General features: G+C 55.1%; 1 protein-coding gene across 14 annotated transcripts in view; it reads right to left on the minus strand.

The window, feature by feature from the left end:
- VIPR1 (vasoactive intestinal peptide receptor 1) overlaps window positions 1-19,470 on the minus strand; it is a 54,656-nt gene that overhangs the window by 12,063 nt on the left and 23,123 nt on the right. For 5 of the 14 annotated variants that reach the window (XM_036897169.2, XM_036897167.2, XM_036897166.2 and 2 more), the window contains exons 1-3: window positions 19,213-19,443; window positions 9,218-9,326; window positions 4,337-4,444 (exon numbers count right to left, since the gene is read on the minus strand). In XM_036897169.2, the coding sequence (XP_036753064.2) occupies window positions 4,337-4,444; window positions 9,218-9,326; window positions 19,213-19,332 (337 nt within the window). In that variant the 5' untranslated portion in view covers window positions 19,333-19,443. Of the gene's footprint in view, window positions 1-4,336; window positions 4,445-9,217; window positions 9,327-13,485; window positions 13,690-19,212; window positions 19,445-19,470 lie in introns of those variants that run through there. The other 9 variants (XM_057497493.1, XM_036897171.2, XM_036897161.2 and 6 more) reach the window with 5 other exon arrangements.

Genomic DNA, 19,470 nt, shown 5'->3' on the forward strand with positions numbered 1-19,470 from the left:
TGAGGGCCAAGAGGTTGGTCACCTGCCCGAGGCCACACAGAGAGGACAGGGAGCAGGTGTGGTCTCCAGAGTCTTCCTGGGTGACGTTGGCCATCACCTACACGGAGGTGACCTGAGGACTTGTTCGGGTGTCCAGGTGCAGAGCCATAGGAGGGGTCAAGCTGTCCTGTGAGGTCAGGGAGGGTCCCTGGGCACATGCTTTTGATATTTTTAATCTTTGCCACGGAATATAACAGGGGACCCTCTGTTCACGGTTTCTGTAAATTCTCCCGGCCACCAATTGAAAGAGGTTTTTATCACCCTGCTTTATGGCTGAGGAACTGACAGCCAGGGGCCAGGAGGGTCAGCCAGAAAGGAGCAGCCACGCTGGGTCTAGGCCTTTCCACTGTGAGGTTCCAGGGAGGCAGGAAGGACTCTGCCAAGAAGGGGATGTTGGGCTGGGCTGGTGTCCTGCCTAAGTATTAGCAGTTCTTTTCTGCACAGGCCTCTGCTGCAAGAGACTCCCAGGACAAGGGAAAAGCTTTCACGCCGTTCCTCCTCGTCCCCTCAGCCTTCCCCACTGCAGCAGGGGTGGGCTGGCCCAGAGGCTTCAACCAGGCCCCAGCTGAGCTGCAGGCCCACCTCAGCCCCAGACCCAAGGAGCTCACGGTGGCCTGAGGCCATGCCCCTTCCCAGGATCTGATTCCTGGGGGGACTGCCCCCGTCAGGCTGGGACAAGGAGGAAAGGGGAACACTAATGTCTCAGGCTTCGGGCTCCCCACTGCCAGGACCAGCGCCCAACAAGGTCAGGCCCATGACATAGCTGGCATGGGTACCATCATGAATGAAGCTAGGGAGCCCGGGTGACCCATTAGCATCTACAAAGCAGCTCACGGGCCTTCTATGGGGGTGGCAGGGAGCCAGCATTAATGTGTTAAGGCTAGTGATCAGGAGTTATCATTAGTCCCCTGAAAAATGGGAATGCCAAGGCTGAGAGACATCGGGTGACTCACCAGCGGCCACAGAGAATGGAGGCAGAGGGCTGGGGATGCAGGCCTAGGTTGGCCTGACTCTGCATTTCCCCGGGCCTTGAGTGGTGGTTGAGGGGGCGCCTTGTGCTCTGGAGCCCTGGCTGCCCTGCTTGATGGGGGAAGTGAGGGGATAGTGGGTCATCTTCAGGGCTGGCAGCCTCTCTGAAGAGCCTTGGGACAGTGGTCCAGGCACCAGAGGGAACTGCTCCTGAGGCGCTCTCAAAGGGACCCCAAAGAGCAGCCGACAGTCTCCCCATCTGGGCTGGGAACTGGCAGACCTTGTGCATGTGAAGGGGACTGTGGAGGTGGAGGCAAGGGACTGCGCTGCAAGGGACACCCCACAGTCTCCTAGTCTCCTGCTCATAGTCTCAAAAAGTCATGGCCGCCCCCGCCCCCCACTCCCCAGTTCTCCACGTGAGAAGCACCCCTCAGGGACTAGAGATAGAAACTGGGAAAGCATCTTCTCCCCACTCCCCACTCCCCACATCCTCATCAGCCATCAGTCCCGTCCCAGCCTCCATCCACCACTACACCCTCTCATCACCCCTGAATTAGGTGGGGTACTCCTGACGGCCCTCCCTGCTTCCCTGCCCCCTCCAACCCGCTTCTACCGAGGTAGCTGGAGGGATTATTCCAAAACCTAGACCTGTCATGGCCCTCCTCTGATGAAATCCTGGTACCCCAGCCCAGCTGGCCAGAGTGAATGGTATTGGTTGGCATCAAGACCTTCTTATCTATGGCTTCATGATGCAGGTGGTGGGTCAAGGGGAGGAGGTGGTCCATAGACCCCCCCACACGTAGTTAACATAGCCTGTGTTGAGTTTTGTCAACCAAAATAGCTATCCTACTTTTAACTTAAAAAAAAAAAGCCTCTTCGTATACTTAAAGGTAAAGCCATCACAGATGAAGGACATGCAGACCACAAATTAAAGCACTAGGCCCCCATGGACATTTTGGTGCCACAATGAGCAATCCCTTGCTGGCCGATCCCCTCCCTGAGGTTCCTGACCCAGCCTAGGAGGATGACTTCATTCTAACTCTATGCAATCTTTATCTTCCATGTGGTTTCTTCAGCTTTTCCTGTAAAACCAGGTCCCTTCCAACCTTTCCAAGAAGGATACTCCTTCCCCAGCCCTCTGTCCCAAGGGGACAAGGGTTGGCATCATCCCTTCCCCACACTTTCCTTTCTTGCAAACTTCCCTCTTTGCAATTTAAGGTCAACTGCTCACACTTTCTTCATCTAGGTGCCCAGGAAAACACACCCTCTTTCCCTTTTCAGCCCCTAACCCAGTCTCCTATTTCTCTATTAGTTTCTGAGGCTAAGGCTGCCAAATAGAGCTGTGCAGGTTGTTCACTGCACAAGGGCTCCTGGCTGATGGGTGAGGGGCGCTAAAATCTACTGCATGTTCAGCTTGGTACTACATGGGTTCTGGTGATGGGTTGTTTCTGCCTGAACAAGGGCTGCCTTTTCTAATCTACACGAAGGCACCATGTGGGCCCCACTGATGCTGGCAGCCTCAGGATTAGCCAGATGGTGGGCTGGAGTCCAGGTTCTCAAAGGAAGGAGCTGCCTTGACAATTCCAAAAGGGACAGAAGGAAGAGCCGTCAGGACGGATTGCGGGTCGCACGTGTTTCCAGGGATCTGAGAGAAGGCTGGTCGCCAGGCTCTGCTGATGGGATATATCACGAATGCTGTCAGAGCTCATTGCCGACCTGCCCGGGCGCTGGGCACCCCTGGAGGAGGGCCGGGCAAGGTGGGAGCCAGCCTGGGACACCCATGCCCGTGACCGCTCTCACACTCCTCAGGGAGGGCATCAGCCTTCCTCCCGCACTGCTGAGGCTGCAGCACTGGTGACCGGATGACAGGACCGGCCTGCCCTGAAGAGTCCGTTTGGTCCACCTCCTGTTCCCACTTTAATAGCAGGGCAACTGGGGTCCAGAGAGGGGAGGCCAGCTGGAGGAAGAGATGCCCAAGAGTCTCTTCCAAATTATTATTTAGGTCCTGCTCCTCTTTGGTCCTTCCCACTCCAGACCTACCCCTCACCAGTCCTCCCTGTCCCACCTGCCCCTCCCTTGGTCCTCCCACCGCAGGCCAGCTCTTTCCTCCTCCGGCTCATCAAACCCAGACCTCCCTCGCCCTCACACAGCCCCAGTGCTCCCCATAGGCACCTCTTCCCCCTGCTGCATCCTCTACCCAGTCCAGACCACCATTGCTCACCTGCCTTGGGACTGGGTCTCCCCATTCTCACTCCTAGAATCTTTTCTTCTCACAGAAACCAGGGTTATCAGTTAAAAACCTGAAATGGACGGTCAGTCTCCTGCTTAAAGCCCCCAGGGGCTTCTCAGGGAACTCAGAAGGAAGCCCAAGTCACGGTCCAGTCCCAGGCCTGCATGGTCTGACCTCTGCCCACCCATCTCTCCCTCTCCTCCCTCCGCTGGGCTCTCTTTGCTCCAGCCACCCTGGCCTCCACAGTCTCCCTGAAGCTCATCCCACAGCTGTTGCCCCTCTCAGTGACCCGCGATCTTGGCGTGTCGGCTCTTACACCCGCAATGTCTCCGGACACAGCTGGAGCACCCCCCTCAGAGAGCCTGTCCATGGACACCTGCCTTATGGTGCACCCCACCCCTTTCTACTCCCTCCCAGCCCTTCTTACCATTTATGAGATGTGTGCTCATTTTCTTGCTAAGTGTCTCTCCATCTAGAGCATTAGCCCACTGCAGGCAGATGGCAGAGCTGTTTTAATGCTCCCCCACACCACGTTTGTCCAGCCCATTCTCTGTCATACTAGGTGTTTAATAAACATTCACTGAGTGAAAGGACTGAATACAGGCTGCAAGCCTCTTTAATTGCTCAATAGCAAGAAAGCCCAGTTCCTAGAAAGGCTCCTTCTTTTGTTTTCTGCCTTTTATGTGAACGTTCCCTTAGGGAGAACCTGACAGGATGTGTAGACAAAAAGCTGTGCAATGCTCTCACAGAGCCCAAAATGTGATTGGCTGTGGGCAGTGAAATACTGTATTATGGCCAGCCCAAGGCAACGGGAACATGGAAGCCATAATTTAATCATGAGTCTGTCAGTCAATCAGTTATCAATTGCTGAGTAAATATTTAGTGAGCCCTTCCCACATGCTTATCTTTATGTGAGGAGCTAATCAAATCCCATGAATCCATCAGACCTAATGCCAGCCCATCCTCTTCCAGGAAGCCCCCCTGATTGCTCTAGCCTCTTTGACCACCTTCCCTTGCCTTCTCACTTCCTGAAGTCCACACTCCAGCCAGTTCCACTCATGCAACTCCAGCCCCCTCCCTTCAGCCTGAGGTTCTTACCTTGAATGGGAGAGAAGAGCTTGAAAATGAGGGGGCAGCTCAAGACGACCACCTGGCCTGGAAGGGTGGCTGGCCAGCAGGTGAGGTTGTCCCACATCTTGCTGCAGCCTAGGGTGTGAAGGCAGAGGATACCTGGGTCGGCATGGCCATCAGGCATTTCCAGCCTGGGGGTTGAGCCCACAGGCACCCACTCTTTCCCTTCTCCAAGCTTCCACCTTGAGGAGCCTCCAGTCTGAGAGGACAGGCATTGATCCATCCAGGCAATACACAGCCTGTCCCAACAGGGGGTGGGGAGAAGGAGGCGTGACTCCCCTCCATGGTCCTCAGCAAGGGACGGAGCACCCCCTCACAGTGCTGGTGGGGTGTCTGTTGCAGAGACTGGGGGCCTCAACCTGCACCTGATGGGCAGGCACAGGATGCCAAGCAGACGTCCTGCATGAAGATGCTTTGCGCGGGGTTCTGCAAGGCTTTCAGATGAGCCACTGGGCGCTTGTGCCGGCCAAAGCCTTTTGTAGTGACCAGAGCCTAGATGCTCGCTCTGTTTTCACAGTGAACATGAGTGCTTAGTGCATGGGTTTAACATACACAGAATTTCTCAGGAATGCAACTACTGAGTAAAGGGAGAGAAAACTGCTTTGTTTTGTTTTGAACTTCACTAAGAATTGTTCAATGTTTTGGAAAATCACATTACCTACAGTGATGCTACCCATGAACCTCAATCAGTGACGCAATCACCACATGGTCGGTCTACGTTTATAGCTCCCACAGTCCTGTGATTTATATTTATAGGTACAACCTTCAGACTGCGTCTTATCTTTTACTGTGATCCCTTTTAAATATGTTCATAGTATTTTATTATAAATTACTTTCCTTTTATGTCACAATGAGAACATCATTTGTAAAAAATGAACGCATGTGTCCTGAATTTCATTTTACTACAGTAAAGGAAGCATTAGAAAGTATTTGTAATAAAAGGAGGTGTTGGGTATGATGGGGAGATGGGTATAATGAGGTTCATCTAGTTCTTGAGGAGTCTTTCTAAAACTCAGATGCACTGTGAATTGTGATGGGGGTGGTGGTCAGGAAGTGGGTTTAGAGAAAAGCTGGAATCGCAGCTGTGTTCTCTGCCATGTACGAATTAGCTCTGAGGGCCTGGCTGTGAAGGTGCACAGCGGGGTGTCTTGGCATCTGCTGTGATAGGCAGACACAAATGCCATGGTTTTTTCCATGCAGGGTCTGGGTACCCCTGAGAGACTAGGGCTCCTCTGCATCCCCTTCCCTGATGGAGGTTTAATTGTCTATTTGCAACCCTGCCAGTCAGACAGTCCCACAAGTTTTCCCAGGAAACCCAACCCCTGGGTCAAAGTCGATGACAGCCGGGCCAAGCCAGCCTAGCCTGGCCCAGGTCCGAAGGTTCATGAGTTCCCAGGATGGGGGCCTGGGAAGAGGAGGTGGAAGGGCATCCCTGCTTGGGGAGGAGCCTCAGGTCTCTGAGTGCCCGGGTGGGCTGGCAGGATGAGGGCAACCTTAGGGGGTGCTGCAGCCACATGGCACCTGCAGCAGAAGGCTGAGAACCCCTGAATCTGCAGGGCCTGGCTGAAGAGCACAGCTCCCGGGCCTCTGGAGCCACAGTGCCTTCTGCCCACACTGTCTAGAGGCTTCTGTGGCCTCACTTGGCTCCTAGTGCCCCTTCCACTCCTGTGCCCTCCTCTCCGGAGACCACGTAAGGGGCTTTCAGGGCGCTCAAATCCTACTTGTGGTTCAAGACCCTGTTAATAATGTCAACAAACACTTTGTAGCCTTGGCATGTAGGAGGCACTGTTGTGCCCTCTGTAAATGAGTGACTTTTTTTAACCCTCCCATTTTACAGACAAGTAGCTGAGGCACAGAATAATTAGGGGACTAGCCCAAGGTCATGCAGCTGGTGAGTGGTGCAGCCTGTTCACATGCTTCCTCTCCAGCAAAGCTCTTGCAATCTTCCTGTTCTGAGGGGCTTGGAGCCATTTCTCTGGGAATTTGGCTCTGCTGGACTTTGCTTAGCCCTCTCTGACAATGCTGGGCATGCCCTGTGTTGTAGGCCGGCTGTGGTGCCTGGGTTCTTGCCAGATTTCGAGCTCTCTGGATTCCCAGTTGCAGCACAGGTCAGGGAGTGGATTCAGAGCTGGATCCCCCACCCTGAGCTTAGCTTCACTAGGGGTGCACAGAGGAGACAGGCCCTGCCCTTGGGGAGGCCACTCTTGGCCTCAAGGAATCTTGGCACCACCAGAGCTGGGCTGTGAACCATGCTGGGCACATGCCAGTGGGCAGGGCAAGGCAGCCAGGGAAGAGAGGCCAGCAGGGGGATGTGGTCAGGGATGCTTCCTGCAGGAGGCAGCAGGGTCGGGAAGCTGAGAAGGGGGTGACTGCTAAGAAAATCCTGGCACCTTGGGGACCTCTTGTCTTGGGCTGGGTGCTGGGAGTATCTTCTGTGCACCTGCCCCAGGGAGGCCACCCAGGTCTCACCACAAATGTTGGCAACCCCACAGACAAGGGCCCAGGCTGGGACTGCCTCCTCAATAGGAAAGAAAGCCCAACCTGAAGGCTGGGGTGGGGGACAGCAAGGCAGGGTGGGGGTCTCTGCTGTGTCATTTTGTAAATGTGTATGCACAGAGACACACACACATGCAAATATACATACATGTACACTTATCTGGATGCAGAAAGACCAGATGCAAGTAAACACAGGCACAGAGAGATGCATATTGCTCCAGACACACGTGTGCAGACATGACTGGATATGCCCTAGATATTCACATTCACAGGTACACACATACACAAACAACACACAGCGACACAGCACCTCAGGCAGACACAATCAGGCGTGTCCTAACTTATGCAGACACATGCCCCTGACACACACAGATACTCAGAGATAGACACAGAGAGCTCCACACCCCAGAGGCACAGATGGCCCCAGAGAGACATGGGCCAGGAACACACACCTAGATGTGCACAAACATGTGCAGAACCTCACACAGCTCACTGGCAAATTCACTGCCCACAGAACCATACCTACCCTCTTCTGTATGCCAGGCTGACTGCCTGGTGACAGGTTGTTGGCACCTAGCAGGCACCCTGTGCCAGCAATGACCTCATTAGGATCATGAGGATGGCTTGCCCTCAGGACCTGGGAGGTGCTGTAGTGGGGCCTGGAGTCTGGGATCTGGTCTCTCTGGGCTGCCCGTGATCCCAGGTCCCACCGCTGGGGGACTGCCAAGGCCTGTCTGCCCTCCCAGCCCTGGTGGGGTGGGGTGGGACAGAGGCAGTGGGCAGGTCGGCCACCCCTCAGTCCAGGTTCCAGCCCAAGGACCCCAGGAGATGGGGCCACCCCTCCTGTGGGAGTTGGGGGAGGTGAAGGCCACACATTCACTTAGGTTGCAGGAGGCAGAGAGCCAGGACACCAGGCCAAAGAGGAGGAAGGAGTTACTTAACCAACAACCTTGGAGAGGTGGCGGGGCCTGGAGAGCCAGGGAGACACAAAGATGCTTCCTGGTCCTGAGCAAGGCTGTTGCGTAACTGTCAGTTAACCCTCAGGGAGGGAACCTGGCAGGGAGGCCCAGAGCAGATCCACCCACCTAACTGCTCCAGCCGCGCTCTCTCCCAGTGAGCGTGGAGCCCCACATGCCCCCAACTCCCCATAGGCAGCAAGCCTCAGTGCCTCCTGCCTTCCCAGCCTCCCTGCTTCTACAGATCCTGCCAACTGCTCAGAGCCTGGCCCAGGGGGCACCTTTCAAAGGAAGCCCTCTCTAATTACTCCCATTCCTCCACCTGGGCTGCTGAGCCAAGTGCGGGCCACGAGGCTGGGGTGGAGTGGGTAGAGGATGCTGCCATCTGCTCTGATGGCCCTGTTGGAGCTGGGCAGCTGGGCGGCCTTAGCCTGAAGGCACCCCGGCACCACCCTTCACACTGCCAGGCTGCAGCTCTCCCAGGCGTTCTGAGCCGGGCCCCCATGTGCTCAGCTTCTGAGTCTGACCACAGCTTGTTGAGCCAGCAGGATACGGGGCTGTGGGTGCATCTGGCCTGCAGAGGGTGGGCTGGAATAGGAGATCAGTGTGTGTAACTAGTGGCCCATGTGGGTGGTGTCTCCTCTGGGGGTTCTGCTGGCTGGCAGAGCCTGGGGTGGGGGTGGGGAAGGAGCTGGGCTTCCGTTCCCCCTGGTGGTGAGTGTGCTACATGTGTGCAGACTGGCCCGGTGCCCCATCGCTCTAGACTGCCAAGATGGCTTCGGGCTTCTGTGTGGTCCCTGTGGTGGCCACATACTGTCACAAAATGTCCTCCTCTCTCCCTCCGGGATGTTAAACCCAGTACATTTGCCTGATCCTGAAGTGTGCTGTTCTGGGGCTAGTTCCCTCCATCTCAGCTCTGAAGCCAGGGGCTGAGAAGCCTGACCCAGGAGTGCTCCCTCCGTGGCGGCAGTGAACTACCCAGCCATTCTCTGGGCTGGGCCAGGGGTGCCCCACCATGACAGCACCCGGGCCTCCCACCCTAGGTTGCTGGCAACTGTGGACATCATCTCTACTTAACCTGGAGAAGATGGGAATCCACAAAGGCAGAGGTGGCTTCACATACTTTCCAGAACCCCAGTTTAGTATGTTCTCCTCAGCTCACAGCCACGAGCTCCCCAGGCCTAGGTGGGGTGATGGGAACAGCCACTCATTGGTTATACCTTCTTCTGTCTGGCTCCCTGAGTTCTTCCTGCATCCTGTGCTCACACCCTGCAGCAACTCGGTGCCACCCCCACCTGACGTGCATGGAATGGACGTGGGACAACCTGATCTGGGCTCATGGCGGGAGAAGCGGGGTTCCTCGGGTCTGCAGTGCCTCTTCCCCTTCGGACCTCACCTGCCGTCTTGTTCTCCAGCTGGGCCTCCTCCACACACTGCTTGTGCTGCACCTCAATCATCTGCAGGTAGTCACACTCTTCCCACTGCAGCGGGACTGCCCAGCCGTCCTGGGGGACAGAGATAGAGAGGGGACCTGTCAGCCTCATCCCCAGACACCAGGGGCAAGGGCCAAATGAGGCCCCATCCCTGGACTGATCCAAGTTCCAGAAGGAACCCCAATCCCAGTCTCTGACTGAATTTGATCCCAGACTGAAGACTGACCCTGACCTGGACCTGACCCCAAACTCTTTTCCGTTATGCCCAAAGCTAGGTCTGCTTAAAGACCCGGTCGTGGCTTCCCAGTGGCTCCTATAGTGCCGCGGCTGTAACAAGTTTTTTCTCCTTGTGCTTGGCATGACTACGGACAAAAGTTAGAGGGCCTCTCCTCAGAGCCCAGAACAGCCCACTGGACTCTACCACCCCCCAACTTGGGCTGGGAGCCTTTGGTCCCGCAGGGGCCGCACGAAGAGTTGAACTCTGGCTTCTGGTTCCTGGGGCCAGGCCTGTGATGCAACTAGGAGTCTGGCTGCATCATCCAGCATCTCCTCGTTCTCAGTCCCCTTCGTCACCAAGCCTTCCGGGGGGTCACAAGCGCTCCTTGCCCAGACCAGACCTGTTTGCCCTGCCTCCTTCTTAGTTTCTGAATAATTCAAGTTCTATCAGATCTAATGAGGGCAGGGAGGTTTCAGGAAGTAAGAAAGGCCCCTCTATGATGGCGGTGATCCCACCAGGCCTGCTCTGCCTCTGGGAAGTGAGAACAAGGGATGGGAAAGACCAGGCTTCTCCTCTTCCCTCTCTTCCCCTGCACCCTGGCCTGGAATCAGGGCTGGGGCCGGACCTATGTGCCAGGGAGATTTGGGGTAGGGAGATTTCAGTACCATCACCTGCAATCTGAGGGATCTGTGTAAAATGTAGCTTCCATGGATGAACCACAGAGCTGGTGACAGCTTCTTTCTGTCTCTTTAGCTTTAGGGAAGTGGCTGCTGCCCCTGGCAACCCCACATCAGTGTCCTTATCTCTGTCCAGGGGGAGAGAATGTCACAGTCCCCAACAGAACTGTGGGGTGGTCCAGCAAGTCTCCTCCAGAAACAGGGATTCTGGGCGTTCCTTTCAGCTTGTCCCTCATGCTCTGGGACAAGGTCCTCACCTCCCAGGGCCTCAGTTTCCCTGTAGGCCCAACAGGCCCCCACCACCTCCGCTGCTGGCGGAAAGGCTTCTTGCAGCAGGGCTGTAGAGCGAGTCCCTGTGGAGGTGGTTTCCTCACTTCTTTCCTTTAAGGAAGTCCCATCTGGCCTGTAGACACTGAGGATGTGACTTTGACCACAGCTCTAAGTACATCAATCCCACTGAGGGCTAAGCATTCCAGGTGCTAGCAAGCGATCCATTGCCGCAGAGGAAGAGGGGTGGAAGCTGAAGTTGGCAACCCAGTGCCCAGGAGGCCACCCAGCTGAGGCCCTCTGCTCTCAACAGCTCTCTCAGCCTTGCTGAAGGCTTTGGCGGGGCCTCAGTGCCACAGAGGTCCTTGTTGTCTAACGTTCCCATATGCAGCCAAGCACCATGGCCGACCCAGCCCAGGTCCAAGGAAGTCTTCCTTGTCCAGGATGCCCTTTAGAATCCCCAGCACCCAGACCTCGCTTCCCATGTGCCGGGGGCCTGGAAGGCACGCCGTAACCCTGGGTTCTATATCGGACTATTAGCCTTACCAGCCAACTGGAGTAAATACACTAGCTGGTAAGTCTCTTAAAACTTGGCATAGTGCAAGTAATATGGATCTATAATGGAGCAGAATACAATGATTCATATAATAAAAGAAAAGGGATGAGACATAGAGGAAATGTGCTGTGGTCTCTCTGGGATCACATGCTTCCCCGCTTGCCCAAAAAGTTTTTTCAGCTGAAACACTCAAGATGCTCTGTTTTAAGGGATCTGTGCCTGGCTCATCCTGATCAGGCATGAAGAGGGGTGGGTGGCCAGAAGGGTCCCAGAGGTGGCCTCTGGGAGAGGAGCCCGGGGACGGCCACCACTGCTTGGGTCCCACCACTGCTGTATCTTGCTTGCATGGAGTGTGCTTCTCCCCAAGGCACTTTTCCAGCCCCGTTGTCCTTTGGCTGTGCCTTCTGGCCCCTTTCCAGCCTTGCCTGCTTCTCCTGCTCATTCTTACTTCCCCTCAGCCCATGATGGGAAAGCAGGATGGATGGTAGTAAACATCTGTTGTTGTAGCCCTCTACCATCCTTTATGCTCCCCTTGCTGCCACATCCTCACTTCTATCTGGGGAACCACCTCCTTCCCCACTCCTAGTTCACAGGTTCTGATGAGCCCTCTACTTAGGGGCTCAACATCTGACCACACTTGAGCCAGTCAGAGCATTCTTGGCCATAGTGCCCAGTACATGGCCCAAGTGAGGCTACTCAGATCCAGGAAGCTCATTCCTTGGACTTTGCATTAAGTAATTAGGCAAGTGGATTTGTTCTTTCCCACTAGATTGGATGCAGGGGCTGGAACTACTGCTCCCACCTTGTTGCCAAGTGGAACACAATGATGATGGCCACAGAGCTAACAGCAGAATAAAGAGATGGAGAAAAACTGAGTCCTTCTGACATTGTCTGAGCTCCTGAATGCAGCCATACCTGAAACCAGCCCTGCTTCCAGCAGCAGAAGTCAATACCTTTCTTTATGGCTTGAGCCAGCTGAGTTTTCTGTCCCTGTAACAAAAGAGTCCAGACTTGTCCTCTGAGGACAGGACAAGGGATGCCCTCACTTGCTAGGCCCTCTTAAGCCAGGGCTGTGGCCATGCTGTTTGCCAAGAGATATTTCTTTTCCTACTAAGGGTAGCGTAGTGTTCCTGGCAGCTTCTGTGAGCTGCTCTCTGAGGGTGGAGGGTGTTGGGTTAACCAGCCAACTCTGCTCCCCCAGCAGCACAGGCATAGAGCCTTTCCAGAGGCAGTTTGCAGAGGAGGGGCAGGAGTTCCTGGGGTAACCTGGGAGACTTGGGTGTCTCTGAGTAAAGTGGGGGGTACTTTGGAAATGGGCTCTTTGACACAATTTAGTTGAGTGCTGGGTCCCACCCAGAGAAGGGTAAAAGTAACAGAGTCCCAGAGAGAGACCTGAAGTCATCTTGCACATGCACACTCCCAGAGGGGACCTAGGTCTCTGGCCACTAGTCTGGACAGCATCCTTCTCCAGTCTTGCCTTGGGCCATCTAATCTACCATTGCCCTTTCTGGGGACAGGGCCAGGGCAGCTCCCTGTAGCTGTTATCACTAAGGGATTTAGGCAGACTTTGGACTTCCTCTTCCACTTATTTCCCTATTCTAAACATCCTCATTACCCTTCTGGATTCCAGACAGACAAAGTTGGAAAATTCCCAGTTGGATACAGCCAAGCCTACTGATCCCAGGGAAGGCTAGGATATAGTTGGGGTGTGGGCTTCATAGAAAATGGGTTGTAGAGGTGGGCCTTTGAGGATGTGCAAGAGTTTGACAATTAGAAGTGGAGTAAGAGCATTCCAGAAAGTAAGAGCAGTGTATGCAGAAGCACGGAGGCATGAAAATGCCTAATACATTCAGGTCCCAAGAAGCCTGGTGTGATTGCAGCAAGGGGCCCTCGAGCCATCAGGAGACGCGCTGGGCGATGGAGGTGGGGACCAGGCCTTAGTTCATGCCTGGACTGGTGCAGTAGCTTTTAGCACCACCACCTGCAACCTGAGGGATCTTTGTTAAAGAGAATCCCCAGCTTCATTCTCCTGCATCAAATCTCTGATGGTCCCTACGGCCTAAGAGTCAAAACTCACACTCCAAAACAGGCATTCAAGCTCTTCCTAATCCCACCACTGCTTGTATCGCCCAACTTGTCTCCTGATGCCCCATGTGGAGAGGAGAAAGCAGGGCTTTCTCCCAAGCCCTCACCAATCCCTGTTCAGGGCTGAGCCCCAAGTGAGCTGGAAGTCACCTGGCCTCACTTTGGGTTGAGGTGAGAGTTTCTGGCCAGACTGGGCCCCCAACACTTCTCTGTGACAGGAGTTCCTGAGCCCAGAAGGAGGGACCCAGGTAAAAGCAAGGGTTTGTAGTATCTCTTCAATCCTGGTCCTCTGTGTCCCTTGCCATAGTGTTGGCTGGATGGGGTAGGTGACTGGAGTTGGAAGTTGAATCCTGAGTCTCTGTTTAGGGGCAGGGATTAACCAAGTCTGTTAATCCCACTTACTAATTAGGGCCCCCTTTCTATCCTCACCGTGGGGAGGGTGAAGATGCTCAGAGTCAGAGTCATAGCCAGTAGATGCTGGGGGCTCTGGAAGACAAGGAGGGCCTAGCTCAGGTGTACCCAGTCCCCTCACGGGAAGCTTGGAATCTCAGCTACTGGCCTCAAGTCAGAAGTCTCAGCCTCATTCGGGACCAGAGAACTATGGCAGGAGAATCTGTGGGGGACAGAAGCAGCATTCGAGGGCGTGTGAGTCCCTCTGAGGAGCAGCTGGTCTCTGAGAGGGGCTTAGAATGCAGGAGGCTGGATTAGGGGCGCCTGGGGAAAGAACTTCCTGCCTGCACTAGGAACCACCACGGATGGTTCATGCTTCTGAGGAAGGTCCAAGAAGGGCTCTCCTATCCTGCCAGGGATGGTTGGGGGAGGCCAGGGAATGGGGAGTGCAGACCAGGGAGCTGTAGGAGTGTCCTGTTTACCATTCCTCCATCACCATCTCGTAGCCCATCATTTATTTAAGCTCCCACACCCCCACTGAAAATCAAGGCAATAAAGAGTCATGGGGAAACTGAGGACCCAGGGGAAGGCGGGGTGACCAAAGGCCCACAGGCCTACAGCCCACTTCCGAGGCTGCCTCCTCACTCTGGCTTTTATGTTTGAACTGGTGAGGAGCTGGAGATCTTGTAGTAGAGGAGGAGGCAGAGGGTGAGGTGAGAAGGAATGAGAGGAGAAAAGGGTGGTGGTGTCGGGGTGGTGGCTGGTAAGGAAAGGTAAGTTGTGGACCCCAGAAGTCACCAGAAAAAGGAGAAACATGCTCCTAGCTTTGCAGAGGGCACTAAAAGAGGCTGAAATGCGGCCTCATCTTATAGGAAGGGGCACAAAGAAGCCTGCTGGGGATGTGTCATAGCTTGATCTGGTTAGTGGCTACACGGGTATATACATGTGTGACAATTCCCTGAGCTGTCACTTCAGACCTGTGCACTTCACTAATTAAAAAATTTCTCTGAAGTCGCAGGGCAGCATGTGGCATGCCGTAGCCACTCTGGAAGAAGCAGATCTTCCCAGTGAGCTGGCAGAGCCTGGTTAAGTCCACAGATTCTGGAATCAGTCGGTCTGCCACTTCCTGGCTGGGTGACCTTGGGCCAGTTACCCCAACTTATCTGTAAAATGGGGACAATAAGAGCACCATCTACTTCCAGGGTTGTGTCTAGGGTCACATGTAAGGGACACCGTTATGCCAAAGCCCCAGCCCAGCCCCTCATGCCAGGTAGCCTTACCACCTGCACCCAGTCCCCAGCCCTGCCAGATGCCCTGTACAGCCCCAGGCAGTCTGAATGTCCTGTGCACTGACAAGTGGCAGCTGTGCCCGCCCTGGGAGAGGTCTCCAGTCCAGCATTCCCCTCAGCCCCCACTGCAGTCTCATTTCTCTTCGTCTCCCTGTATTTTTACATCCTTTTGCCAACAGTCCCAAGTCTCCCCTCTCTGCAAATCCCAATTTTGCCGACCACACTTCCTCCTAGGAAAGGTTGGACTCTGGGTGGTGGGAGGATGGGGTGAGAACTGGTGTGTGGGGAGGGATAAGGAAGAGGAAGACAGGAGGGGGCAGGTGAGGCTCGGGGCAGGAAAGGACTTTCCACAACTCAGGGTTGTCCCTGGACAAGGGCTCTCATCATTAGAATTACAAGCAAAACTGTTCAACCTGGGTTAAGCCTGGTCCCATATAAGGGCTCTTCTTCGAAGGTTAACTTAGGGGCATGAAGCCTTTCACTGTTTCTTTGCAGAGGATCATTGTGGGATGGCCAGTGAAGGAGGGGAAGCAGGACTCAGGTTTAAATCCTTTGTGCCTTGAGAGTCACCTTGGGCACCTCCAGGGAAAGAGGACTTCATTTATGAACACGGTGTCTGTGGGTGATGTTGGTTTTGGGGCCATACGCAGAGGGCTGGGCGCCAGCACAGGTTGCCAAGAGGCTGCAAGTCCTCGAGACATAGGGTGGGCTGGTGAACACTTCCCTCCTAATGACCCATTGTGCAGAAACTTTTTATGACAGCAAGAGGCACTTCCTGAGAGATAGGAAACTTTACATCATGAGCATCACGGGGGTGGAGGGGGGCGCATAGAGAGCCAGGGCCCCATCCAGAGAAGCCCGGCTGATGCCACCCACGCTGCTGAAGGACCCCTGCCCTTCCCCCTGCCTACCCTGCCAGCTCACTGCACAGTCCCATCACGACACAGGTTGGAAAGCTCCTTGCAATTAGACCCAAACTGCTGATAATACCACTCTTCTTATGCTTGATGAAACGCTGCTTAGAGATATTTGGGTATTAGATATTAAGGAATCCCTGTTAATTTTGTTAGGTGTGGTGATGGTATCAGTTATATGGGAAAATGTCCTTTGGTTTTAGAGATGCATCTTAAAGTGATTTGTGATAAATGTCATGATGTCTATAACTCACTTAAAAATATTTCAGCCAAAAGAAGCAAATTGTGCAAATATTGTTAAAGGTCAGTAATTGTCAAACCCAGAAACTGGGAACGGATGAGTGCTGGAAATCCCTTTACTGACATTTTGATGGCACCATTCCAAGGAATGGGTATTTCCATGTTTGTTATACTATTCTCTTGACTTTTTAAAAAATATATTTTAAGTTTTTCACAATAAAAGTTAAAGAAAAACCTCATAATGTGGTGCAGAGATTAAACTGTTTCTTTTTCTTCTGAAATACATCTAAGGTATGTGAGACAGTTTTCACATACTGTACATTTTCCTGTGTGCAGTGAGAACTGCTTTGTGTTGGGAAGTCAAACAGGGGAGGATGGAGTCTGGGAAGCTGAGCAGAAGGGGCAGGGAGAAAGGGACAGGGCTTTGTCTAGTCCCCTGGCGCCACTCCTGCATCTGTGGCCAGAGGAGCCACAGTGAGGGGCAGAGGTAAGTGGCAGGCTTGCAAACTGGGTGACAGGCCATTCATGATCCCCAGCTCAAGAGCTCTGTGGACCCCTATTCAGCCCTCCCTTGCCCCCACCTGTGCAGGGGTTCCCAGTTCAGGCAGGAATCCTGGGCATGGGGGTAGGGTATCCTCATGAGGTGGCCTGGCAGTTGAGAGGTAAGGCCCAGGTAGGTGATGGGTCCTCTCAGGGAGGGCTGGGTGGAAGGTGATGGGCCTCCTCATATGGTGGACAGCTTCAATGGCAACCCAGCCTGAGCTGACAATACCACTTACTCAGCAAGTGTTTCTGAGAGAAGCAGTCAGGGAAGGCTCCCTGGAAGGGGCAGAATAATGTGCTGAAGAGTTCAGAAGCAGATGGCCAGGGAAGGATGCATATGGCAAGGTGAGGTCTTCAGGATCAGGTTGCCAGAAACCCACCTCAGAGAGGAGTTAGAGAGGCCAAGTCTCCCCCAAATCCTGGGCTATCCCAACCTCTGGAGGAAGCTGGGAACTTCCTCCTCCTTCAGTGTTCAGGCCCATTGGTCCTGCCAACAGAAACTGTTTTATGGTCTTGAGTGGAAGGTTGGCCCATTTGGCCAAACCTCTCAGGACATCATGCTGCCTCCTCCAGGGAGCCTCCCTGGACTACTCTTAGCGACCCTTGGCCCAGTTGTGGGATACTGCACCCCACACCCACCACTGCTCTTCCTTTGGGGTCACTGGCTCTGCTTCTCCCACCATCCAGAGAATCTTCCCAAGGCAGGGCCTGGATCTGCTCCTCTCTGACCTGCCCCTGGGCTGGACACTGCCCTGAGCCATTTTGCTTCAAGGGAGTAGCCCCTGTGCCTGCTGCTGGGAGCTGGGTAGGTGCAGTGGAAGGCTGATGGGTAGCCTTGGGGCAGACTTCCTTTTCTGAGACACTGGAGGTTTTCTTTCTATTTTTTTTTTTTTCACTTCCCTGTTCTGAGATTTCCCCTTCCCAGGCTGAGGCCAGGACACAATAAATAGGAGTGATAAGGCCCTGGGCCTTCAAACTGAACTTTGCTGCTGACATTTTATGACTCTGATAAGGTCAGCCCCCTTACCCTGGAGGCCGGTCGGAGCAGGATTGCCTGTTGGCCATTCAGTGTGGGAGCAAGTGGTGACTGGTGCAGAGGAGAGAGAAGTAGAGAGCTTGCCCTCACCCAGTCCTGGATGAGACCCTTCTCCCGCTGTGGGCCCAGCCCTGCACTGTGTAGGGGACATGGGTGGGCGAGAGGCCTCAGCCCTTGATCCCGTGGGATGGTCAGAAAAGCCCAGGCTGGGAGGTGAGTGGGGCTGAAGGGCGGGATCAGAGGTGGGGAGCTGAGTGGGCTGGAGCAACCAGGGAAGACTGTCTGGAGGAGGAGATGGAGTTAGGTATTAAATAAGATGTGGAAAGTCAGGAAGGGTAGGCTTTGGAGGAGCCAGGCTTGGACTGTTGCAGGAGGCAGGGGTCAGATGTGCCCTCACATGAGAGGAGGCCCTGTTGAAACCAGTCTGCCCCTAGGCTAAGTCTCCTGGGACAGGCAGTGGGGAGCCGGTGGTGGTCCCAAGATCCCTGGCTCATCCAAGAAGAATGTGAGTGGTCAGAGACCAGGGATGGGGGAGCTAGAAGGTGAATGGTGAGGCCTGGCAGCTCCATGACACGGAGGGGCTGTGAGAGGCGCCAGAGCCGTGGCTTTAGGGCCAGAGCTTGGTGAGGCTTGGAGTGCTCAGAAGTGGGGGGACGGGAGGCTCCTACAAATGTCATACGGTCTGCTCCCAGGAAAGGCCATGAACTCCCCATTTAGGGTGTGCCTAGAGTATACAAGACGTTATCTCGAACCTGACATTACCTGAAGCCACTTGAGTTTTAGGCCCAAGCAGCAACCCCTGATTCCTCAAGTTCTGGAACAGGGTTAGAGAAAAAAATCAACCACAGGTCCGGTCGGGGACAGATGTGGCTCTGGTCTTTGGGCTTCCCCTTGCCCATCTGTAAAATGGGCTTGGGTAAATTCAGTGAGTCTTGAGGTCTTCCCTGATCTCAGAGGAAGATGATCCATGCATCTCCTGCTTCAGCCAGGGTCTGTCTTGCAGCTTAGGTGAGCCAGCCACAGACACACCCACACATGGGGCACATTGGCACATATGTGTCAGAGGCATACACATACCCATGTGGGGAGGCGGCAGAAGTGAGAAGAGGGAGGCCACTGCTTCTTGGCTGCTCTCGGTTCAGCTTTCCCCATACACGTCTGGTCCTTTTTGATAAACAGCACCCCCAAACCCCTCGTGCTGACCACCTTCCACCTTGGGCTCCATACCTTTCAGCTCTGCTCAGTGGAAGGGTACATTAAGGGGCTGCCTGTCAGACACCTGATCCCCAAAGGCCCTTCGCAGATCGCGGGGTGCTCAGCACTGGGTCTGTTGCCAACATGTTACTCCTACACTAACACGCAGCGCCCACAGACACCTCTAGATGGGCACGGCATACAACGACCCTCACAGCTTCCCTCCCACCCGCTGTCCACCATCCTTCCATTTCCATAGAACACAGCCTCTGACCTTGCGCCTACTACAGGTAAGGCAAGTTTGCAGCCCGGCCACTCCCGCCGCCCCTCCACGGGCGTCACAGACTGCCCCGCGGAGCCGGCTCCGGGCTGCTCTGGGAGGGACTAGGCGCGACAGAGACCCCCCGTCCCCCGTCGGGTCTAGATCCGGTTCGAGGCGGAGCGGCGAGGTGAAAGGGGGCGCCCCGTGCCCCTCACTCCCCTTACCCAGGCGCGCGCACAGACGCCCGGGTCCCCGCCGCCCCCCTGCACCCGGCTGCTGGACACTCACCGCGGGGCCGAGGGAGCAGGCGAGGGCGCCGGCCAGCGCGCAGAGCCAGCTGGCCGGCGGCGGGCGGGGCAGGCGCATGGTGCGCCCCGAGCCCGCGGCAGGAGGCCCCGCGCCGGCCATGCGCGGGCGGGCTGCGCAGCGCGCGGTACCCCGCGAGCAGCCTGGCGGAGTGGCGCTGCCGCGGTGGCCCCAGCACTAAGTGGCGCCGCTCGGGGCTGGGGGCGGGCCCCAGGGGCTCGTCTGACGGGCGGCGTGTTT

Source organism: Manis pentadactyla, chromosome 1, assembly GCF_030020395.1.
Source record: "Manis pentadactyla isolate mManPen7 chromosome 1, mManPen7.hap1, whole genome shotgun sequence".
In the NCBI taxonomy this organism is placed as follows: domain Eukaryota; kingdom Metazoa; phylum Chordata; class Mammalia; order Pholidota; family Manidae; genus Manis; species Manis pentadactyla.